The sequence below is a fragment of the Ochotona princeps genome, chromosome 25 (genome assembly GCF_030435755.1).
Source record: "Ochotona princeps isolate mOchPri1 chromosome 25, mOchPri1.hap1, whole genome shotgun sequence".
Taxonomy (NCBI): domain Eukaryota; kingdom Metazoa; phylum Chordata; class Mammalia; order Lagomorpha; family Ochotonidae; genus Ochotona; species Ochotona princeps.
In genome coordinates this window covers 16,543,083-16,567,863 of record NC_080856.1, presented here as the reverse complement: position 1 = coordinate 16,567,863, position 24,781 = coordinate 16,543,083, and the positions used below count along the sequence as shown (strand labels likewise).

At 43.4% G+C, this 24,781-nt stretch overlaps 2 protein-coding genes across 3 annotated transcripts in view; one reads left to right on the top strand and one right to left on the bottom strand.

The window, feature by feature from the left end:
- Positions 1 to 13,377, bottom strand: part of COG5 (component of oligomeric golgi complex 5) — a 254,069-nt gene extending 240,692 nt beyond the window's left edge. The window contains exons 1-3 of the mRNA XM_004598593.4: positions 13,229 to 13,377; positions 5,856 to 5,995; positions 1,297 to 1,354 (exon numbers count right to left, since the gene is read on the bottom strand). Of these exons, the coding sequence (XP_004598650.2) occupies positions 1,297 to 1,354; positions 5,856 to 5,995; positions 13,229 to 13,325 (295 nt within the window). The 5' untranslated portion in view covers positions 13,326 to 13,377. The remainder of the gene's footprint in view (positions 1 to 1,296; positions 1,355 to 5,855; positions 5,996 to 13,228) is intronic.
- A 33-nt stretch (positions 13,378 to 13,410) lies between these two features.
- DUS4L (dihydrouridine synthase 4 like) lies at positions 13,411 to 24,663 on the top strand. 2 transcript variants are annotated; one of them, XM_058655054.1, is made up of 7 exons: positions 13,411 to 13,679; positions 16,516 to 16,652; positions 19,823 to 19,944; positions 21,018 to 21,135; positions 22,150 to 22,272; positions 22,636 to 22,862; positions 24,218 to 24,663. In XM_058655054.1, the coding sequence occupies exons 2-7, from the start codon at positions 16,537 to 16,539 to the stop codon at positions 24,463 to 24,465; spliced, it is 954 nt and encodes a 317-aa protein (XP_058511037.1). In that variant the 5' UTR covers positions 13,411 to 13,679; positions 16,516 to 16,536; the 3' UTR covers positions 24,466 to 24,663. The 2 variants fall into 2 exon arrangements, with proteins under 2 accessions (XP_058511037.1, XP_004598648.2); XM_004598591.3 differs by having other exon boundaries at positions 13,412 to 13,726.
- Positions 24,664 to 24,781: the final 118 nt, after the last annotated feature.

Below are 24,781 nucleotides of genomic sequence, written 5' to 3'. Positions count from 1 at the left end.
CAGGGAAAACTAAAAATTCATAGAAGATTCAGCTCTTGGCTTTAGCGCCATCTTCGTGGACACCTCTGTGCCCAGAGAGCCAAGTGGAAGAAGCGGATGCTCAGGCTGAAGTGCAAGCAAATGAAGATGCGACAGAGGTCCAAGCAGATGGTCGCGACAGGAGGGAGCCAGGCCCGGCGTCGCACAGCTGCCCGCTCGTCCCGGAGGGTCTGCCCCATCAGAGACCCCGGAGACCGCCCTGCCGGCCCCAGCACTACGGCGCCCCTGCCCCCACATGTGGACTGTGCCCCCGCCATGGCCCAGCACAGTGCCTGTACAATAAGGCCTCCCGGCCGCTGTGTCAGACAGAGAATCAAATCGCAAAAAAAAAAAAATTTTTTTCATTGAGATTCAGCCAAATAAAACATAAGGATTCATAAAAATAGAAATGCAATGTATTATTACTCTACTATAATTTCAATGAAAGGAGTTTCAAAGAAAGACTCCAAGAAACTAATAATAAAAAAATTTAAGCCTATTTCCACTGTTACCTACACTGACAGTGTTGATGTTTCGTTTTCTTAAGTATCAATTGCAGGAACACTAAATATACACATGGGCATTGTTCTAAGCATCTTCCTAACAATTTAACCCTTAGAATAAGACTACGTTAGCATTGTTAGTAACCCTATGTACTAGCCAGCTTTTTATTACTTGAGTCAAAATACCGGAGATGAGCTTCTTGGGAAGGCATAGGTATATTTCAGCCTGTAGTCAGAGTCAGTTTCCAACGGCGGAGGGAGTGTGCATGGAGAGTTGTAGAGTGAACCAGGAAGCAGACAGAGAAGCTAGAATGAACGGATTACATAACCAACTCTCTCCAAAGAACTAAAAGCTGCCCACCAAGTCAACCCCTCAGATGCCGCAATTAGATCTACTCATCTCCCTTAATCCATTAACTAAACATTTGCGTGGGTCTGAGGAGCCGCGCGCTGCTTTATAGGAAGGAAAACTGATTCCAGACAGGTGAAGCCATTTGCTAAAGTCACACAGAGTAATAAGGAAAGTGAGGATTTGAATCTCAATAGTTGCACTCAGGAGTCAGCAAGGATCTATTTACGTTTCACTCAAACACAGACATGCACATGCATTTCTATGTTAGCTGGCTGCTTTTACTCTGACAGCAGGGGTGAGCAGCTACAACAGGACTGTGTAGCCTGAAGAGTCTAAACTATTTACTACCCAATTCTTATCAGAAACAGCTAGTCAATCCCTGCCTTAGCGCTGTGTCCTCTGTAATAGATAAAACAAGTATACCTTCCAAAGATTCAATTCCAGTTGCTTGTGCCAGTAAATCTTCATGTCTTGCAACAACCTGAAAATCAGGAAAAAATAATCAGTTTATGTACAAATGGAGCAGGCATTAATACGGAAAAAGCAAAGGGGATTATGTGAGTGTGTTTGACATGTTATGAGCAGGTTCTTAACTGATTCCTGCAGAGAAGGCACTACATGCCAGAAACAAAAACAGCAAGCACCAAAGGGCACAAAGCATTTCAAATGGCTACCTCCTAGAACTCTAGACACAATTAAGTACATTTCCCCCAACTCCCATACACACGTTACAATTTCTGTTGAAGACAGATATATGGCAATTACAACACTGCCCCAACACCCACTGCCCCTCTGAGAGAGCCTGGGTTCCCATGCCAGCTCCACTCCTGAATGCACTTTGCTGCTAATGTGCACCTGAAAAGCAGCAGAGGCCCTGCTGCTCCAGGCAAGGCTGGGTCTGAGTTCCCAGCCCCTGGCCTTCCCGGACACTGTGGAAGTAAACAAGCAAATGGAAGGCATCGCTCCATCCCTCCTGGTCTCCTCCTCTTTTTCCCTTCTTCTGCCAATTTAACAAAATAAAAATAAAGCAGCGGGCCCGGCGGCATGGCCTAGCAGCTAAAGTCCTCACCTTGAAAGCCCCGGGATCCCATATGGGCTCCGGTTCTAATCCCGGCAGCTCCACTTCCCATCTAACTCCCTGCTTGTGGCCTGGGAAAGCAGTCGAGGATGGCCCAAAGCTTTGGGACCCTGCACCCGCATGGGAGACCCGGAAGAGGTTCCTGGTTCCCAGCTTCGGATCGGCGCGCACCGGCCCGTTGCGGCTCACTTGGGGAGTGAAACATCGGATGGAAGATCTTCCTCTCTGTCTCTCCTCCTCTCTGTATATCTGCCTTTCCAAAAAAATAAATAAATAAATAAAGCAGCAATAACTTGCCTGTCATTCTTTATGTGTATGTGCCACAACAACTGTGTGAGTCCTCAGAAAGGCAAGACACACGTTCCTCCTCTATCCCCACAGTCTAACCCAACCTGACAGTTAAAAGCATTCTAACGATTTGTCAAATATGGACCTCTAAAAATGTAATCATAATTTTAGGATTAAAGTGATCTTAGCAGCCATCCCAGTCCTCTCTAAGCTGCACCTCTGGTTAATAAAGGAAAAAGCTAAGCAAATATGCCTCATTACATATCAGATCTGGGTTTCCTAGTTACACCTTTGTTCATTCATTTACAAAGGTAACAGTTCGGGGGACTCGTTTCTATGCCACCATCAGCTTAAGCTACCTACCGTTTGTGAGGCTAGACTCACAGCAGCATGCAGGTATCAGTTTTACTTACTCCAGATCAAGTTTCCTGCCGACACACAGAATGGAATTACAGGCCCCTGACTTTGGCTGATCCAATACTAGCCATGTGGCTATTTGAGGAGAAAGCCAGTGCATGTAAAACTCCGTGTGTGTGTGTGTGTGTGTGTGTGTGTGTGTGTGTGTGTGTGTGTGTGTCGCTCTGCTTCTCAAATAAATAAATATTTTTAAAACTAGCACTGGAGGGGAGGGCCGGCCATATAATATGGAAGGTCAGATTTAAGCCTGTGGCACTGACATCAAATATGGCTGCTGGTTTGAGTCAACTCCCTTGCTTGTGGCCTGGGAGATCAGCAGACGATGGCAGAAGATGGCTCAAGTCCTTGGGCCCCCTTCCCCATATGGAAGACGCAGTGAAAGCTCTAAGCTCCTGGCTTCGAATTGGCGTCAGTTCTGGCAATTGTGGCCATTTGGGGAGTGAACCAACAGAGGATATCCCTCTCTATATATATATATACATATATAATGCCTTTTTTTAATACAAAATAACTTAAATAACACAAGGGTGGAAACTGTATCTTATGCATTTTGATTTATTTTGCTAATTTCATCTCTTCAAAACACTTTCTTCAGATTCAATTCTTCACTGACTCATAGATCATACAGCAGCATCATTTTCTTCAAGAAGAAAATCTTCATTTTCTTTTTCATTTCTTCAGTGACACATTAGCTTTCTCTGTATTAAGGCTGCTGCACTTTTAGGCAAACACGTTTTACCAACCTCTCCTCTTGATCCTCCCTGAAGCTGCTACTGGATCTCAGTGTGTCTCACAACACTAACCTCAGGAAATCAGGCTATGGCTGTAAGCAGTTTTGGCCTACACCTCCAGCCCAACTTCTACAGCATGTCTTCAACCCCACACACACTTTGTGTGAAGTAGTCATGGACAATTGACAAGCCTTTGAATAAATATTCGCCAGTCAAGAAGAGGTAAGCCAAAGTCCTGACTCTAGGTCCTGGGCAAGCCATACCCATGGCATGCCACCATGTTGGTCTGGGGCAGCCAGCCAGAGGCGTGTCAGCGGTGTCCTAAGCAGGCTGAACCAACAGTGAGCCAATGGAAAGATCTAGAAGCAGGCAGGCCAGGAACATCAAGGGTATTAGGAAGCTTGTACCCAAAACGCATCCAATGCCGGTCTGGGAAGAGGCAGACCACACCCACAGCATGCCACAGCACCAGTTTGGGAGAGGGTCAGCCAGCGGTCTCTCCAGTTCTAGGTAGGCCACATGTGGGACACCAAAACACAGGTGTGTGAGTGGCACCACTGAGGCACCAGGGTGCACCACTGAGCCTGGCCAGGGGTCTTTGGTAAGGGGGCCCCACTGAGGGCAGGCCAGGTACCTAATGGATCCTGAACAGGAATCCCAGCGATGGCATCTCCAGGAAACTTGGTCTTTCATGTCCTGTCAGTCCCTCCTGTCTGAAAAACCAAAGTCTGTGTCCTGGCACTGGGATATACAGTACACATCGTACCACCTCTCATGTCGACACCTGTACAGGGGAAAGAACCATGCCCAGGTATACATGGAAAATGAGCCAGCCTGCTCCTATGAACCAGCAGAGCCCCTGGATGTCACTTCAACACACAGAAAAAGGCCAGTGACTTCTTCGAGTGGTAATGACAGTGGAGGGGACACAGCCATTGGCTTCTAAGATGGATCCATTAGATAAGACCAAGGGATTTTGGGCTTGGCAGTGTGGCCTGGTGGCTAAGGTCCTCGCCTTGATCCCATATGGCCGCTGGTTCTAATCCCGGCAGCTCCACTTCCTCTCTGTCTCTCCTCCTCTCAGTATCTCTGACTTTGTAATAAAAATTAAATAAATCTTTAAAAAAAAAAAAAAAAAGACCAAGGGATTTCTGAATCTAGCATATGTAAGGATTTCTGAATGTGCAGGCATTATATGTTGCTAATCAGCAAGAAGTAGCAATAGAAGATGAAATTACATCCTTCAGAAAACCTTCACAACAGTGGTCAGAAGGGCCCAGTGTAGTAGCCTAGCGCTGATTCATATCCTGGCAGTCCAACTTGCCATCCAGCTCCCTGTTTGTGGCCTGGGAAAGCAGTCGAGGATGGCCCAAGGCCTTGGGACCCTGCACCCACATAGGAGACCCGGAAGAGGGTCCTGGTTTCGGATCAGCTCAGCTCTGGCCATTGCAGCCACCTAGGGAGTGAATCACTGGATGGAGGATCTTCCTCTCTGTCTGCCCTCCTCTCTGTATGTCTGACTTTCCAATAAAAATAAATACATCTTAAAAAAAAAATAGTGGTCAGAAATCTCAGGAGGGAATGAAATCGAACAGGTAGATAGAATGCTTAAACTCCAAAACTGGAAGCCATACCTCCCCTGCCTCCTCTTCCCCAGGTTTCACTTCCGCTCACCTGGACCCAGGGGGCGCAGAATGTAACACTCCCCTTCCCAGGCCTACAATGGGAGGAGGATGTAAAATGAAAGCAGAAACATCTCTCCCAGCCTCCCCCTCTCTGCCCACTCTATCCTTGAATGTTTTCCTGATTTCCTCTTGTAAATAAACTTGACAGAAAAAAAAATCAACACTGGTAAGTTATGGATTTGTTCACATAAACACGCATTTAGATTTAAACCATTTACCACACAATGGCCCCAACTAGAAACCATTATGCTAAATTCAATGAGTCAGTCCCCAAAGGACAAATATCCTATGTTTTCTCTGATATAAAACAGCCTTCAAAGTACAAAGTAAATACAGGTAACCAACTATACACATATATTCTATAGATGAACTGTATAATGGAGACTAGAATCCTAGGAGGTAAACATATGTTGCAGTATACACCTCTACTCTCGAATAAAAGGACTCCCAATGAAACAGTTAAATAAACCTTGGTGGATATGACTCCAAATGTTCTACCTTTGCCTACACTTACAATGCCATGAAACACTTAAATAGCACAAACTGTTATTCAAATAACAATAGCTGTTACTAAAGGATACTACTACTTGATAATAAGGGAAGAAATAGATGGGAGGTGAAAACAGGGAAGAGGCAGAGGAGGAAGAGGGAGAAATTCCTTTATCTGCAAAATTGTATCATGGACAATAACAATATATGTGTCTGGATTTAATAATATTACTACAGAAATGGTATGATCACATTAAGTTTAATAACTCATAGGAACCAAAAGATGGGCATTACCTGTAGATGTAGCTCTTTATCCAACTGACTGATTCCTTGGGCAAGTTTTGCTAGCTGTTCAGCAATTACAGCTTGATGAATAGACTGGGAAGTGTACGCCTTTACATCAAAGTCCTCATTTAAAAAGTCACGGTAGCATTCTAGAGTGAAAAAAAATATATAGAAAGTCCATAACTACCCTCACCAAACCACAACCTATAAACAATAAAATAGCTGTAATTATAATAATAACTTAGCATACCTGTCTTGCTATTCGCTAAATGCTCTTGCAAGGAAGAAGAGCTGGCAACAAGTGGTAAAACTGGGCACTTACTAGGTGCCAAGGATCCAGTTAGGCACTCCATGCATACATCTCCTCATACCACCCCCAATGAAACCATCAGTTTCCTCATTTCACAGATGAGGCACTAGTGCAGTGTACAGCCAATCTAATTTCATCATCTGAAATTTCACAACACCAGAGCTTACACTCCGAACTATCTTACTTTTTATAGGACATCAAAGATGGAAAACAATAAGACATTAAATGCGACTAACCCCAGCCCTTATTCCAAGAAAACAAGGTCCCTATGCATGAGATTGCATATCCTACCTCTACATGCACTATTTACGGCATCACATCAATGTATCAATGCGCAAATTCCCTCATAAAAAATAAACCTGGAATTTTTTTTTATAAATCTGGAATTTTAAGAGGAACAGTCAAACACAAACTTACTGAAATTTAGGATTTACTTATGAAATGAGTAAACAGGAAGAAAAACTGTGTTCCAAACAGATTCTTAATATACAACAAAAAGAAATATTGGTAAAATTTCAGAAGAGAAATTGTTACACAGAAATCCAAAAATCTGGGCAAATACAAAATAGAAAGAATTAAAAGTTAAAATGGATACATTACAAAGTAGGCTCAAGGTTAAGAATATGCCACAAGGACCCAACCACATGGAGATACAGAGAGCGAACACTGCGCAAATGATAAAGTGAACAAGCAAAATGCTTAGAAGAAACACTTCAGCCATCTGGACCCACTTACATGATCTAGGAAGATAAGGTCTTCATTCCCTACTACAAACCAGGGTCTGAGCAATGCTGTTGGTGCATATATACCTGGCAGCGTAAGTCTGCTAAACGCACACCACTCTCAACCATTCTCAAAATGCAGTGAAATAAAGGATGGACACCTTAACTTGGGCTTTCATTTTTTTTAAAAAAGATTTCTTTATGTATTTGAAATTTATAGTGAGAGAAAGAAAGGGAGAGGGCCCGGCGGCGTGGCCTAGCGGCTAAAGTCCTCGCCTTGAACACGCCCTGGGATCCCATATGGGTGCCGGTTCTAATCCCGGCAGCTCCACTTCCCATCCAGCTCCCTGCTACTGGCCTGGGAAAGCAGTAGAGGACGGCCCAAAGCCCTGGCACCCTGCACCCGTGTGGGAGACCTGGAAGAGGTTCCAGGTTCCAGCTTCGGACTGGTGCAGCACCAGCTGTTGCGGCTCACTTGGGGAGTGAATCATTGGACGGAAGATCTTCCCCTCTGTCTCTCCTCTCTGCATATCTGACTTTGTAATAAAAATAAATAAATCTTTAAAAAAAAAAAAAAAAGGAAAGAAAGGGAGAGAAATAGAGATATTCATCCACTGGTTCACTGCCCTGATGGCCACAAAAACCAGGACTGAGACAAGCTGGAGAGCCAGTGCCCAAATGGGAAGCCGGCATCACTGCCCATTAATATTTTTTCCTCTTTAAAAGAGGCAGACAGAAACTGAGAACATGTATGCAGACACACTCCCAATCCACTGGTTCACTTCCTGTATTCCCAAAATGGCCAGGTCAAAGGAGACGCCAGGAACTCAAACCAGATCTCCCACGTGAGTACTTCTACCCCAACAGAGCACATCAGCAAGAAGTCAGCAGGGTATCAAACTTTTTTTTTTTAAGAATTATTTATTTTTATTGGAAAAGTAGATCAGACTTACAGAGAAAAAGAGGCGAAAAGATCTTCCACCCTCTAATTCACTCCCCAGTTTGCTGTAATGGCCAGAGCTGAGCCCATCTGAAGCCAGGAGCCAGGAGCTTCTTCTGGGTCTCAAACATGGGTGAAGAGACCCAAGGACTTGAGCCATCATCCACTGCTTTCCTAAGCCATAAGCAGGGAGTTGGATGGAAAGTGGAGCAGCTGGGATGTGAACTGGTGCCCATAAAAGATCCTAGCACTTACAAGGTGAGGATTTAGCTATTAAGCCATCGCACTAAGCCCATATCCACAGGTTCTACCACAGGTCTGGGTACTTTAACCACTAGACCAAAGCAACCAAGTGTGTCCTACTTGTGCTTAGTCACCCAAGTTGATTATCTCACGTTCCACCAAGAATGAAACCATGGACACTGAGGGCTGAACAAAGGGCAAAGCCAAGTTTCACAAATGAACAGAAAGCACATCTCTCACAACCAAGCAGTTCAGTGACAGGGAACTTGGGAATCAGAAAGACCTTACTGAAAAGAGCAAAAAAGACACAGGAAAACCTAAAAAAAAAAGCCGTTGGAAGGAAATGAACCAGGGGCTCTAATCCTCAAGAAGGGGTCTATGCGGCCCTTTGAGAAAAGTCCTCAGGGCCGGCACTGCAGTGTAGTGCCTTAAGCCCTGCCTGAGCACCAGTTCAAGTCCTGGCAACTCTGCTTCTGGTCCAGCTTCCAACATTAATTTGGAATGCAGTGGAGGATGGCCCAAGTCCTAGGTCCCCACACCTACACGGGAGACCCCAAGAAGCTCCAGAGATCTGACTTCAGACCAGCCCAGCTCCAGTCATTTGGGGAGTAAACCAGAAGATGGAAGGTATCTTTCCCTCTCTCTCTCTCTCCCTCTCTTTCTTTCTCTGCCTCTCCTCCTTTTTCCATAAATCTGCCTTTCAAATAAAAACAAATAAACCTACCAAAAAAAAAAAAAAAAAAAAGAAGGAGGAGGAAGAGGAAGAAAAGAAAAGTGTTTTCTTGCTACTCCCCACCCCTCCGAGTGGTCAGCCCCTGGTCCCAGGTGTGTCTATCCCCAGTTGTCTTGAGTTTGTTAACTGCAGGTGCTAGGCTCTCATCCTTTAGAGTCTCCAGGATTTTGCTTTTTTAAGTTACTTGTCTAGTTTTTCCATAACATCTCTCTTCAGCTCCTGCCCTGTGCTCTTGGCCCCACTGGCCACTTGTCACACAAGGTAGCTCTCCCTCCAGCCCTTAGCTATCCACCTGCGTCTACACTAACCTCGCTTGCTCCTTCCCACCCCATCAAGACCAGGCCACAGCCTTAACTGAAGGAACCACTCTTCCTTCCTATTTTCCAACTGCTTCTCAGAATCACGGATGCTGCCATGCAGATGAGTGAAGTCATGCCAGGCACAGCGAAAGTTTAGCAGGACTGCCTAGCACATTTTTATACTAACAACTTCAGTATGTCCAGACCACAACATTATGAATGTCAGGAACAGATAGTGAAGAATGACAGATCAGGTTCCAAAGTAAGTTTGGGGGACAGCTAGAAAAGAGGTTTGTAAAACATCCCCACAATTTCCCATTTACGAGTGTCAGAGCCAAGACTGGGCACTGTCAGCTTTGTGTCCTAAGACAGTTATTCTGCTAACGGCCTCAAAGGCTGAGACACAGCAGTGTACTTCAGTTGGCTCTTACTGGCTCTAGAGAGACGACTGTACATTTCTCAGGAACTGTTGGAAATCCACACCTTTTTTTTTTTTAAGATTTCTTTTTGTTGGAAAGGCAGATACACAGAGAGAAGAGACAGAGAGAAAGATCTTCTATCCACTGATTCACAACCCAAGAGGCTGCCACAGCCAGAGCTGAGGCAATCTGAAGCCAGGAGCCAAGAGCTTCTTCCAGGTCTCCCATGCGGCTACAGGATCCCAAGACCTTGAGCCGCCCTCTACTGCTCTCCCAGGCCACGAACAGGGAGTTGGATGGCAAGTGGAGCAACCACAACACTAACCGGCACCCATATGGGATCCCGGCACATGCAAGGTGTGGATTTAGCCACTGGGCCATTGCACCAGGCCTGAAATTCACATCATTTACAAGTATCTTAAAGCTGATCATGGTCAGGGTGTACAGTGAAAATGAAGAAACAAGCAACCACAAAACCAGGGCTTTTCCTCCCCACCCCCAGGAAGCTAGTTTAATAGCAGGATCTGGAACAGAGCCCAGAGTTCAGTATTAACAGTTTGCTAACAGACCAAGTGACATAACAAAAGCCTGAATAGGATAGTGCCACTAACAATGTCAAGAAAGTCACAAATCTGACATTCAGAAAGTATAATAGTGACAAACCAGAAATGCATGATTAGGTGGAATAAATTAAGGATCACTCCCAAGTTTCCTGATAAAGTAACTGGCATAGGGCAATCAGTTATGTGCTAAGCAACAGGTACTTAATCTACAAAGATGCCCAAGAATAAGTTCTTGCCACCAAGGAACTCAATCTACATGGGGAGTCAGTACACAGTTCAATAAACACATGTGGGGCCCAGCACGGTAGCCTAGCAGCTAAAATCCTTGCCTCACATGCACCAGGATTCCATATGAACGCCAGTCCTAATCCCGGCAGCCCCACTTCCCATCCAGCTCCCTGCTCATGGCCTGGGAAAGCAGTAGAGGATGGCCCAAAGCCTTGGGACTCTATATCCATGTGGGAGATCCAGAAGAGGCTCCAGGCTCCTGGCTTTGGATCGACTCAGCTCCAACCCTTGTGGCTGCTTCGGTTGTGAATCAGCTGATGGAAGATCTTCCTCTCTGCCTCTCCTTCTCTATGTTGACTTTCTAATAAAAATAAAATAAATCTTAAAGAAAAAATTAAGCACATACAAGCATAGTGACAGAGACTACCACAGGAGAAGATTAGGGGGGAGATATGGGGAAAATGAGTTTATTTCATCTTCCCAAAGTGGAATGTGTACTATTTCTTCCTTTGCAGAACCAGTACCACTGACTCACTCTCAAGATAGAAGTGTTCAGTCTAGTTACAAATAAAGTTCTGTGGTTCAGAAGAGAAGAAAGAAAAATACAGAAGAAACACCAGAGGATTTCAGAAGAAAATTCAGACAGCAAGAAAAAAAATGAGAATTGGGAAATATCAGGCCGACTCAGAAACCAGGAAAACAGCAATAATCTGGGAGCAGACACAGGGACTGAAGACAAAGATACCACAAGTTACTGCAGAAAGAGGAACAGCAAAAGAACCTCGAAAATCAAAAGTTGCTTAAAGAAAACTAAGTGGTTGGAGGTGACAAAGAATTCACAAAGTTCAAGCGTGACGGCAGCCGGACTTGCACTGCACGGCGTAGAGCTCTTACAGAGAAGTGACACAGAATCTGGCCCAGTCCCACGAGAGGCACATCAGAAACACCTCCCAACCTGTCCAGGTACGCATCTGTTTACCAAGTCTATTCACCTTACCCTGTTATTGACAAACCCCTGCCGGGCATCACAGTTACAGAAATTTGAACTCTTCAGAAATGCTGGCATGAAGACCAGCAAGTGAGAGAGAAACTCACCTGACAAGAATCTACAAGAAACTGATAAGGGCACCTGAGGGTAGTGATTTTTGCAACACAGGAACTCCGTTAAGTGTTTCAAACAAGAAGTCAAATTCTACTACAAGTTCAGATACGGTAAGGACGAAAAAAGTCATCTCATTTGTCCACAAGAAACCCACTGGAGACCACTACAGAGTTGTCTCGGTGACAGAAGAGGAAGATTAACTTGGTTTCTGAGGTTACAGAATGAAAACCCACAGAGCAGAAGGGGCTGTTCTTAGCAAGCAGCAAGGCTACATGTCTTGTCATTAATGCAGAAGAAGAAAAGGTTACACCTTTCATAAGTTTGATTGGGAGACATGGAGGAAGATTCAAATCTTATGGACTTTGTTTCTTCTTTAAGGAAGCTGAAAGTAATTCTTGAAGTCTGAAGGAAAAAGTATGAAAGGATAAAGCAGATTTTAAAAGAATCAGGTAAGAAAAGCCAAGGACTATTTATCCTGTAGGAACTGGCAGCGACGCACGCGCTAAAACACACACCTGTGTGTGCTGTGTCTTATTCTTTTCACCTGCTCAAATCGAGAAGTTGCAGTTAACCTTCAAAACTAACTCCACCTGCCAAACCTCTCCAGGCACTCCCTGAACTGCTCCTCACCCCAGAGTTACCATCCTTCCTGGTGTTAAAGCTTTACTGTGTACACAATCTTACTGCTGCCCTTACAGCATTACATACATACCTGGAGCCCAAGCTCAGCTAAATTAAGATTTAAAAGGTGCCTGGCAGAAACCCCAATCCAAAAAAAACCTAACACAGTCTGGTTCAGGAAAAAAAAATTACCTTTGATTTAAAAATATAAACTGTCCTGAGAAGGCAAGTCATGAAGAACAACAGTGAAACACTCAACTGAGACAACAGTAATCTATAACTGTAATCAGTCATCACCCTCTTGGCTCCACAACTTTTTGCAACATGTTTCTAGTGCTGCCCAACTAGAACACACCTAAACTTCACCTGTTCTATGCAGGACTACTGTTCTGGAGGCGGCAGAACACGGACAACAGCTTTCAACACAGTATTAAAGACTAAGGCGAGCCACAGACATGGTTTTAACGCAGGTACTAACCTCTAGGGAAGAATTTGAAAACAGCTGAGGAAGCCCTCGTTTTTACCCTTACACCTTTGGTCTTTATTTCTGAAGGGTAAGAGACTCTGGAAATGTTAACTGGGTGGAGAGAGGCAAGTGGATTTTTTCCAAGTGTACCATATATAACTCGCATGTGGGGTAACTTCTCTTTAAAACTGGCTACCAACAAATTTGAATCGATAGAGAAAATCCAAGACTGAGGTAGGAATGCTCAGAACCCTCCCCTCTGTCTCCATGTGGGTAATTGCCTTGTAAATAAGCAGACGAGTCTGCCACGGGGTCCACCTGTATAGCCCCACAACTTGTTAACGGGGATGTGTCGCCTACCATCTGTTCTAGACAACTTTTCCGGGGTTCCAACGCTTTCCCCTGCGGACACCAAGTCAGCGGCTACCGTGGGCAGCCTAGTGTGGGATCCTGGAAATTCAGGGACGCCCCGGGAGCGTGGGAGGTCTAACTGAAAGGAGAAAGAACCAAACTCCAGGTGTCCCCCAAAACACCGAGATGGGAAAGGGGCGGTTGGAGCAACTCCCTGAACAAGTTGCTTAGGCCGCCACCCGGGCACCAGGGGGGACGGGCGAAGGGAGTGGTCACAGGAAAACTTCCTGCAAAGACACGGGTTAAGTTCCACTACTCTGTCCCGGACGCAAAGCAAAAGAACTCCTCACCGGCAGCACGACCCGGGCAGCCCCCTACTCCTTACCGTCCTGCAGGAGCTCACGCACTGTCGCTGCAGCAGCTCCAGAGTCTCGAGCCCCAAGGCCAGCAGCTAGAGGGACATCAGCGTCGGTACCTTCCATGTTGGCAGGTGCCGGGTTGATGGCGTCAGCGGCTCCGCCCGAGTCGTGACGTAGAATTGCAGCGCCGCCCGCTCCACCTTGGGCCGTGCCTCCTCGGGCTGCCGGAGGGATTCTCTGTTAAGTAGCCGCCGGTGCGAGCCTGGCTGCGCGTCTCGTGGATGCGAGAACAGAAGCGCGCCCAGATCTCAAGTACTCTAGGCTCGGAGAAAGCAAAGGCCGCTGGGAGGCCAGAGCTCTCCGCCCTCTGGAGCTCGCCCCAGCCAAGGAGCAGGTGGCAGGCGGATGGAACGTGGCCACCGCGAGCATCTCTAAGATCCAGGGCCCAGCGGCTCAAGGCAAGGCGTCCAAGCGAAGGTCTTGTGAGGGTTTCGCTTGCTACTTCATATTCTCGGCAGGCCTGAGTGAGTGGCCTCCCAGCTCTGTCTGCCCCATACCCGAGTGACAGTCTGGAGGTGGGGGGGGATGGAGGAAGTAGGGGAAGAAAAAAACACACGCGATGAACAGTGAGGAGCATTAGGGAGAGCTGGTGAAGAAAGAAGTCTGCAGCAGGAAAAAACAGAACCTCTTGACTGTGCTCTCGGTCCCGAGAGGTCGTGACCCTGTTCCTTCCCACCTCTCTGTTTTATCCCACGTGCTCTTCGGTGACACCGCCGTGTTTCATGGTTGCAAAGTACCAGAGCTCTACAGTATTGAGGCTGTAACATCACCAAGTTAGTTCCAATGACATCTGTGCTGGCATTGGTTTTAATGACCTACGTTCCACCCCCCCCTTCCTAATTAAATGCCAATAGAGTAACAGGGTCAACACTTACGGAAGTATTTGCATTAGCAATTCTAAAAGCAGTAACATAACTTGCATTTGATACAGTAGGTATATACGCAGCAAATTAATTCTTCCCAAATTCAGAACTGTGTGGTTCTCTGCCATCTGCTAACAGAATCTCAAGAAGGCGCTGTGATAGAATTTACCGTTTGCTACACTGTTACTGTTCTAAGTACTTTATAAATCTAACGTCATTTCAGACCCAAGGCAGGTCAGGTGAGCAGGTGTCATCCTGCCTTGGGTTTTGCCTTCTTTTCACGTCGAGTTTTTCCGCTAGTATGACTTGTTCTCTGTCATGATGTAGGTAGGGTTGATTATTCTGAAATGAGATCCCATGAATTGTCAAGGGGCTGTGTCCTCAGATACACAATCAGGTTTCGTGTATTGTACACAAAATTGTTTCATGATTCTTGACTAATAGTAATGAACAACTATGTGTGGATTATGCATGGTGTTTTATCCTTGGCTATTTTTTTTTCTTTAACGTTGCAAGATTTTAGAAGACTGTATAGTTTACATTCATCCAATAAAAAACATTGTGATACGCTACTGTACATCTGAGCGTGAGTTCATATGTCTAAGACTACCCATCTATACCTGGAAGGAGATTATAGATACAGCGGAAAGACATTGAAATAAGTGTACAAGGTACCATGGGATGTATGTGTTTATTCAGTCCAGTAGTACAACTTAACTGCCCATTGAAATCACCTGCAAAAGTTTAAAACCCACTGATGCCTATGTCCTTACCCAGAGATTCAAAGTTTTGTTGGGCCTGAGTATCCTGATTATTAAATACTCCATGTGGGGCTGGCAGGTTAAGTTGCAAACTGCAACATCAGCATCTCATATGGGTGCCCATTCAAGTCCTGGCCACCCACTTTTAGTCCAGCTCCCTGTTAGTACACTTGGGAAAGCAGCAGAAGATGGCACAAGACCTATCCCCTGTACCCACACGGGAACATGATGAAACTCCTGGCTCCTGACCTCGGCCTTGCCCAGCCCATGCTGTTGCAGCCATTTGGATAGTAAACCAGGGGATGGAAGATTCTCTCTCTCGTTCTCTCACACACATATCGCCTGCCAAATAAATACAACAAATCTTTAAAAAAAAAAGTTTCACATCTTCCAAATGTACAAGATTGAAAACTGATTCATCCAGGACATAGGTATTGAGAAAGGCTGTCTTACCATTCACTTTGAGTACAAATGAGGATGAGGTTGGCAGTAATGAGCTCATTGGCACTGACACTATTGAGTCTTCAACTTCCTGTGGTATTTTTTTACTTTTTTTTTTTAAGATTTATTTATTTTTATTGGAAAGGCAGATACACAGAGAGGAGGAGAGACAGAAAGATCTTCCATCCAATGGTTCACTCCCCAAGCAGCCGCAACATCCAGAGCTGCGTCAGTCCGAAGTTAGGAGCCGGGAGCTTCCTGTGGGTCTCCCACACGGGTGCAGGGTCCCAAGGCTTTGGGCTGTCCTCTACTGCTTTCCCAGGCCATGAGCAGGGAGCTGAATGGGAAGTGGGGCTGCCAGGATTAGAACCTGCACCCATATGGGATCCCAGCACGCTCAAGGCAAGGACTTTAGCCACTAAGTCATCATGCTGGGCCCAACCTTTCTGTGTATTTAAAATGCTTATGCCCTCCTTCCTTGGAATATTCTCTCTTGTTCCCCTAGCTTCAGAATTCCTCTGTCCAGTCTGCCTGCACTTTCGTTTTCCTCTGCCTATTACTTAAATCTCAGTGCTTTCAAAGATTTCTTCCAAGATGTATCATTCTTAAGGACTTTGGCCATATTTTTTAGTTTCACCTTATTATCTGAAGATTAAAGGCTTAGCTACACTTTTTTAAACTTGGCCCTCACACGTTTGTTACTAAGCCCAGTAGAAGATTGGTACCACAGGCTAAACCTATATTTGTATCCCATGTTGCAGTGCTGGTTCAAATCCTAGCCATCTTTTGTAATGCTGACTACTTTTGTTCTCTAAATGCAAATCTTTCCTGAGTAATTGCTAAAAATAAAATATTTCAAAGTGCTAGTCATAAACAGAACTACAATTTCTTGGCTATTAATACCCGGCATAAAGAATGTAACATAGAAGAAAATTCAGATCAGCATGAAAATTGTTATGTAGTATGTCAGAGGAACAAATGGAGTTTTCCACATGCCATTTTTCTGCAATATAGTTTTCTGTACTTATTTGCCTTACAAGTAAAGGCAGAATTTTGTGAAAAGAAACTAAATTGTTTTCTGAGTCCACAAGCCTGACGAAAGCTAGACGAAGTTGGCCACTGAAATGTTGGAGCAATGAGACTCCATCTAATGAAAATAATTTTCTCTGCACAAACTGTCTCTTTCAGATTTGAAATAGACCTGTATCCATGAAGAGTGACTACATACAAGCCACAGTATGTCAAGAAAGAAGGAAAGATCCCATAGAAATATTTCATTCTGGGCAGCTTGTGAAGGTCTGTGCCCCGATGGTTCGCTACTCAAAGTAAGTGTTGGTAAATGTTGGATGGGCTCAGATGTGATTTCGCTTTTACACTCTGATTTTTTGAAAATACTGTAAGATGGGCCCGGCGACGTAGCCTAGTGGCTAAAGTCCTCGCCTTGAACGCCCCGGGATCCCATATGGGCGCCGGTTCTAATCCCGGCAGCTCCACTTCCCATCCAGCTCCCTGCTTGTGGCCTGGGAAAGCAGAGGAGGATGGCCCACTGCTTTGGGACCCTGCACCCCCGTTTGAGACCTGGAAGAGGTTCCAGGTTCCTGGCTTCAGATTGGCACGCATCGGCCCATTGCGGCTCACTTGGGGAATTAATCATCGGACGGAAGATCTTCCTCTCTGTCTCTCCTCTCTGTATACCTGATTTTGTAATAAAAATAAATAAATCTTTAAAAAAAAAAAAAAGGAAATACTGTAAGATCTTGTGGAGTCCTCAATCTGTTAAACTTTGGAATCACAATCTGAATCCTAATAGTATACTATGCCTTGGATATATGTTTACCAGAGTAAATTGTAGCTCCAGACTTACTGAATATTGAATTGCTGGTGATTTTAAGTCTCACCTATATAAAACTAGGACACATGAATACAGATTTGCGTATGTGTTAACATGCATCTTGGGACAGATACTGAGAAGTGCAATGGCTGGTTCATGTATCAGTTGTATATTTAGTTATTTTTGAAATTGCTAAACTTCTCTCAAGGACATTGTCATTTTATAGTTCTATCTGTAACGTATGTGGAATAGTTTGTCCTCATTCTCAACAACTTTTGGCAATGTCACCTTTTTTATTTTAGCCATTCTTGTAAGTAAGTAGTAATACCTGCTCTGTGCTTTTGAATCTGCATTCCATTATAGCTATAGGGATGCTGAACATATATATACATATAAACACATGTATATATACATGTATATGTGTGTTTATGCATATGTATATCTGTACATGTGTATATATTTTAATTATACATATATACATGTATATATGTGTATGTATATATGTACGTGTGTATATATGTATATGTATTTTAATTACTCCCTAGCAGTATATTATTTTATAAGGTTTTTAAATATATATTTATTTTTATTGGAAAGGCAAAGTTATAGAGAAAAGAGGGGAAGAGAGATTCCATCCACTGATTCATTGCCAGGTTACCATGAACTGTGGCTGGGCACGGCCAAAGCCAACAGCCAGGAACTCTATCCAGGACTCTTCCTTCCCTTCTACTTCTATTCTTTATTTTGTTTCCATGATATGTTTCTATAGGTACAGGGATTTCCCTCTCTGCACCCCATTTCCCTCTCCATTCTCCCCCATATTATAATAGTGTAGTCCTTCAGCAACCGTCACAAGCCCAGCATTGTGATTTTTAAGTGTATCATGGCTTTGTATGCATAGGCAATGGTAGACAATCTACAGTCCTGTTGTCAAGGTGTATTTAACAGTTTCATTGGAAATCTTTTTATTCAGCAGTAAAGATGCATCCTGCTTGTGTATCTTCACTTTGCAGTATGCTGGTCTCCATGATACAGTTCATCTGTGAGAATATACGTAACTGCTATTTATTTATTTTTGAAACAGAAACCAATAGAAGAAATTCCCATTGGCAGGTTCACCCTCCAGAGCCTCATGACAGCCAGGACTGGACCAAGGTCAAAAGGAGAGGCAGGAACTGAATCCAGGTCTTCCATACGAATAGCAAGGATCCAGTTGCTGGAGCCTTTACTGCTGTCTCCTGAAGTCTGCAGGGGAGCAGAGTCAGGGGCTGGAGGCTGATCTCAAACCCAGGAGCTAGGAACTTCTTTGCAGACTCCCACATGGATGTTGGGGTCCAAGCAGTTGGGCCATTCTCTGCTGCTTTCCCATGTGCATTAATAAGGATCTGGATCAGAAGTGGAGCATCTGGGACATAGGTCAGCACCCATGTGAGTTGCCGCACCGCAGGCAGAGGTTTAGCTTGCCACAGCCTTGGGCACACTATGGGATGCTTTTGTGGGTGTTGTTTATCACATTAAGAAAAGTGCATCTATTCTTGTTTTTCTGAGTTGTGTTTTTTTTAAATCACAGAAAAGTATATTTTGTCTCACAGGTTTTTTGCATTGATTATTGATTTTTTTTCTCTGTCCTGTTAATAGAATGGATTACACTGACTGACCTTAAATATTTAAGATTTATTTATTTTAAAGGTAGAGCATCAGAGGAAGAGAAAAGAACTTGTTTTACTCCAAAAATGACTGTTATAGCCAGATGTTAAGCCAGGAGCCAGGGATTCCCTCCCACTCTCCCACATGTTGGATAAGAGCCCTAGGGTCATCTTCTGTCTTTACAGTCAGATAAGCAGGAAGAAGGGTTGGAAATAAGGCAGCTGGCATCAGACTGAACCAACACTTACATCACAGGCAGTGACCTAACCCATGACACCACAACATTGGTCCCCTGGGTTTTTTTCTGACACCAATTGCTCCAGCAGAGAAAGGTGGGAAGAATTTGTTCTTCATCATTACCATCAGCTGGAAGTAGGAGTCCATGGTCTCTACTCGGCCTCTGTAATGTCTGGAGCAGGGGCTCTTCTGCTGGGCATAGAGAGCACCAGCTTCCCACAGTGGTTTAGCCTCAGCCATTGCTGGGCAAGAGTCCCAATCCTGACCCTCCACAGGTTGCCTCTGACCTCAGGCCCATCAAGGAGGGGAAGAGGCACCATTGCTGCTAGGCAGACATGCCAGTTATCTACAGTTTGTGTTCTGTCCTCCTCAGCTGCCCCTTTTCTGGTTTAGGGACCACTCTGTCTGTGGCCGCTGGTGTTTGCAGATGTCCAGTGTCTTCAGTGCCCAAGGCAGGAATGTTTGAGTCAAAAGAAAAAACAAACCAAACCAAAGCACAAAGACAGCCAGGGACGTCGCCTCCCTTTCATTCATTGCTCAGGACCTGCCTAACCTGTCTGCCCTCCTCTCTGCTTTCAGAATATTCTCAAGTTTGGGTAATAAGCAGGGTTTGTGTTGTTATACTTAGTAGGAACAATAGGGAAAGTACACTTAATCCACCCTCCCATAGACAGAACTTTGTCTAAAAAAATATTTAATAATTGACTAAATTACACATAGAAATTACATGTGATTTCAGTGCTTTTCTACATGTATAATTAACATTTTATATGTCCACAGATTGGCTTTCAGAACACTAGTGAGAAAATACAGTTGCGATCTGTGTTACACACCCATGATAGTTGCTGCTGATTTTGTGAAATCTATAAAAGCCAGAGACAGTGAATTTACCACAAACCAAGGTTTGTAAATTTTTGATGAACTGATTCTGTAAACTTTTTAAAAGTCAAACTCATCTGGTTTAATCCTAGAAAACAAAATTGAGACATTTTATATTAAAAATCTTTTTAGAATATTTTGATATGTTTATGTTTATATATATTTATTATTATTATTACTAGGGTATCTCATAAACCTTCCGTGAAAAGTCAACTTCTTTTGGACTATTAGAATAGATTCCTGTCTCATTCGTTCATGTATCTAGTCTTGTCCCATTTCAAGCCCACAGTGACCTATCTAAAATGTAAATTTACTCCTATCTTTCCCCAGCTGAAACCTTAGGTGCATTAGACAAGGAACATCTCAAGCTCCACCTCAAACACACTGAGTCAGAACTCTGTGTGCCAGTGCACTAGTCTGTGTGTGTTTCATGTTTTTAAGGATTCCCTTATTTACTCATTTGAAAACAAAGCAACTGAGAGAGAAAGGGGGAGAGAGACAGATCTTCCACCTACACGTTCATTCCACAAATGTCCACAACATCCAGAACTGGGTCAGGCTGAAGTCGTCAGCCAGGAACTCCATCTAGGTCCAGTGGGTGACAGGTGCCTAAGGGCTTGGGTCATCCTCTGCTTTCCTCAGTGCATTAGCAAAAAAGGCTGGATTGGCAACAGAGCAGCCAGCTACACATAGAAACATATTATGCAGTGGAATATACCATTTGAAACAAACCAAAAAAAGGTCTCCATGCATCTCCCAGGTATATCAGGGGGAAAAAAAACAGTATAAATGACAGTACATATAAAACATTTATTTGAACTGTAAAGGTGTACATAAAATTGTTCTAGAATACATGAACTCTCCTTCAGAAGGAGGATTTGTTAAGAGTGTTGAAAGACTTCATTTTGTCATTATTTCTACTGCATGAATTTTTACTTAATTGGTTCAAACTTAAATACTTAAAAACATTTTAATGTTACCTTATTCCAAGAAGCATTTCTTAGGGTGAATGTTCTTATTGTTTTTGCCTATGCAAACATTACAGTGTATAACTTTTCCTGTGGATTAACTAACACTGAGCTCTTTATTTTGTCAGGTGATTGCCCACTGATTGTTCAGTTTGCTGCTAATGATGCAAGAATTCTAGCTGAAGCCGCTGGCGTAGTCTATCCTTATGCAAACGGAATTGACATCAACTGTGGTTGTCCTCAGAGGTAAAGCTCAAAGACGTTGGAAGAATTTTAAGACAGGTTAGGAAAAAAAACTATGTGGACATGGTAAAATTCCTTTCTAGTTTTTCAAAAATTAAGAAAGTGAGAAAAACAGAGTTAAAACACGGGAAGAGCATCTAGGAACATGACTTCCATAGGTACTTTCTGGTGGCTGAAGTGTTGTCTAGATCTTTTATAAATGTTTTGTCTCTCCTCATTGTTAAAATCTGTTCTGATCTTCCTGGAAGTCCTACATAGTTTTGTTAGAATGTAATATTTACAGGCAGTCCCTGAAGTGGATCTCTGCTACTACCACGTCAGATGAACTTGCTCTGAAAACAAACTCGGTAGCTTAGGACATCACCACATGTTTTAATCGATTGACTTTGAAATCCCTTTTTTATAATCACATTTTCTATACTACAGTTTTTTTGTTTGATTCAGTTACCTGGCTGTGACTAACATGTGCTTACCTTAACTGTAGTATCTCCAACCCTAATGACACTAAGTTATCTGAATAGTTCAAAATGTGCCCAAAGAATAAATTCAAGATTTTAAGTACAACATAACCCAAATCAGGTCAGACATATTTATATACTCATTAGAGAGCTAAGTAAGCTGTGTAGCGCTACTGGAATGCTGTAAGCCAAACATACCTTTCTATTGGTGACAGTAATAAAACCTCTTGTTAAGCAGAATAAACATGAAATTTGGAATTTCAAAAATCAGAAATAATTGCTGTAAATTACAAATTAACCCTATTTTGGTTGAATGAATTTTAATTTAGTTCTCTCACTTGACAATGAAAACCATTGGCTGAGTACCTGTAATCTAAAAATAAGCTTTCCTAATCTCATTGATCCATGTACTTTGTCAGATATCTGAATTTTTAAAAATTTGCTTCCATTTCAGATCCCACAGGGAAATAGTGGGCAGATGTGTTTATGTTTCAACATGTTCAGAATTGTATCCTTTCAGCTTTTTATGATTCATGTGTTGTTGTGTTCCTTTATAAAGGTGGGCAATTGGAGAAGGCTATGGGGCTTGCTTAATAAACAAGCCAGAACTTGTTCAAGATATGGTGAAACAAGTAAGAAATCAAGTGGACAACCCCAGATTCTCAGTTTCCATTAAGATAAGGTAAAGACAGCATTTTAATCCATTGGCAAGATACCTTGGACATATTCATTTTGTTGGCTGCTGTTAAGAACAACTATTCTAAATGAATTAGTACCAGGCAAGCAGAAAACATCAGAACAAACACTTAGTGAACAAGTATATGCACGATATTTGTTTGCAGTCCCGAGCAGCTTCTGCTGCCATATATACTTTTTTTTTTTACAGAAGTTGGGATAGCTGAATTGGAGGTCCCTGAATAAAATCTTGCAGATAGTGCCATGAAGTTATAATCATTTCAAGGCTAGCTAAAATGTACTGTCACTTCAACAATTTAAACATTAAGACTTGTGTGTTGTGAACAGAGATACAACTTTGAAATTGTAGGATCCACAATGACCTCACAAGAACCGTAGATCTTTGTCGAAAGGCTGAAGCCGCGGGCGTGTCCTGGATTACAGTGCACGGAAGAACTGTTGAAGAAAGACATCAGCCAGTCCACTATGATGCCATTAAAACCATCAAGGAAAGCATTTCTGTACCCGTAATTGCTAATGGAGACATCAGAACCTTAAAAGACGCAGAAAATGTGTGGCAGGTTACTGGGACAGATGGTAAGAATTAACTTTTGATTTTTTGTCTTAACCAGCAGAAATATGTGGGACAGTAACAGTAATCTAATTTTCTATCTCTTAAAAAATGTGTTTATTTGAAAGGCAGAGTTACAGGGAGAAGGAAAGGCAGACAGAGAGTTTATCCATCTGCTGCTTTCACTCCCCAAACTACTGCAGCAGCCGGGTCCATGTGAGGCCAGGAGCCTAGAGTTTCTTTCCCATCACCCACGTGGGTGGCAGGGAACCAAGGACGTGGGCCATATTCTGCTGCTACCCCAGGCATATTAGCAGGCAGCTGGATGGAAATTAGAGCAGCCAGAACTCGAACCTGCACCCATATGGGATACCAGCATCACAGGCAGTGGCTTAACACACTGTGTTGACATCAATTGAATTTTAACACTGAGCCATATTTTACCATCATGCTGATTAAAGCTAAGCAATTTGCTAAAATGTCAACTCATCCTGATAAAAACAGCAACAAAAATTTTGGATAATCAGAGTAAAATAATTCAGTTATTTTTTTTGATGGCCAGTTTTGTGTCCTATATGTGGCTGATTAGTAAAATAAGGCAACTAGAATAGAAATGAGGGTGAATGAACCCAAATACATGAGCCAAAGAAACTCCCTAGGTGTGATGCATTTTTGCTATCCCCCTGATTAGCATACCAAGCCCAATCCTGTGATCGCTATTGTTAGATGAGATAAGGAACCCAGGTTTTGATTATCTGGATTTACTCTGTCAGGTTTGCCCACCACCAGGTAAAGAAAAGCCTTGGTCAACTGTTGAAATGGGGCCTTTATCGGGGAAATCCGTTCTCGTGCAGAGAGAAAGCCGAGAGCTCGGGACGAAAAGCACAGACAGAAAAAGGCACGCCAAGAAGCGTGCAGAGCAGGTTTTTATACCCTTCCAGACGCGGAAGCGCGAGCAAGTGCCGCTCTGGTCCTTCATAGGAAAAGAAGTGCCAGTCTAGGTCCCTCATTGGTCTGCCAGGGCTCTGCCGCCCTGGTGACGTGCTGGATCTGCACGACCTCTTCCAGGTCCAGCCGGAGGTCTGGATTTTGCGTCAGTCCGACACAAACTCTGCCTCCTTCCCCATAACCATAGAAACCTTCACCCTAAAGGAAAGCCAAACACAAATGGTTGACAAAATAAGGATTGCTGTAAGTAGATTTAAACTTTTCCTGTTTTACAAAAGGTCCCAAAATGATGTTGTGATTTAATTACCTAGAATCATTGTGAGACCTTGTGATAATCCATATTTTTTAATATTCTCAGTCTGTTTCCTTCAGTTTGAACTGATACGTGTGAGCTTTTGATGCATGGACACATGTGCTGTTCTTTAATTTGTAGGTGTGATGGTTGCAAGAGGACTCTTAGCAAACCCTGCCTTGTTTGCTGGCTACGAGGAAACCCCACTGAAGTGCATCTGGGACTGGGTTAACATTGCCCTTGAACTCGGGACTCCTTACATGTGTTTCCATCAACACTTAATGTACATGATGGAAAAGATTACATCAAAACAGGAGAAAAGAATATTTAACGCTCTGTCCAGCACATCAGCGGTCTTGGATTACCTCACAGACCACTATGGCATTTGATTTCACTAAGTGTTATAATGTTTATTTTATATCTGTGGCACAAAAACAATCATTGGGAGTATTTTAAACTATCTGCCCTGGTCTTGGCCTTCAAGACTTCAGTAGATAGATGTCCAGAAACTGCCGACCCCAGGGCATCGGGACATCCTGCGCATCCTGTTACACACTGGGATGCAAGGGAGGGTGGGTGCAGGGGAGCATGGGATTTTTTTTTCCCTAAAAGAATCTTGTTTTTAACATTTTTAAATAAAACCTATTTTTAATACTAAGTATGACTCGGCATATCAATGAAGAATAAATATGTTTTTAATTTTAA

Coding starts and splice junctions, on each gene's coding strand:
- DUS4L (XM_058655054.1), top strand. CDS start 16,537: ATGAAGAGTGACTACATACAAGCCACAGTATGTCAAGAAAGAAGGAAA. Junction 16,653..19,822: donor CCGATGGTTCGCTACTCAAA/GTAAGTGTTGGT, acceptor ATATGTCCACAG/ATTGGCTTTCAGAACACTAG. Junction 19,945..21,017: donor TGAATTTACCACAAACCAAG/GTTTGTAAATTT, acceptor TTATTTTGTCAG/GTGATTGCCCACTGATTGTT.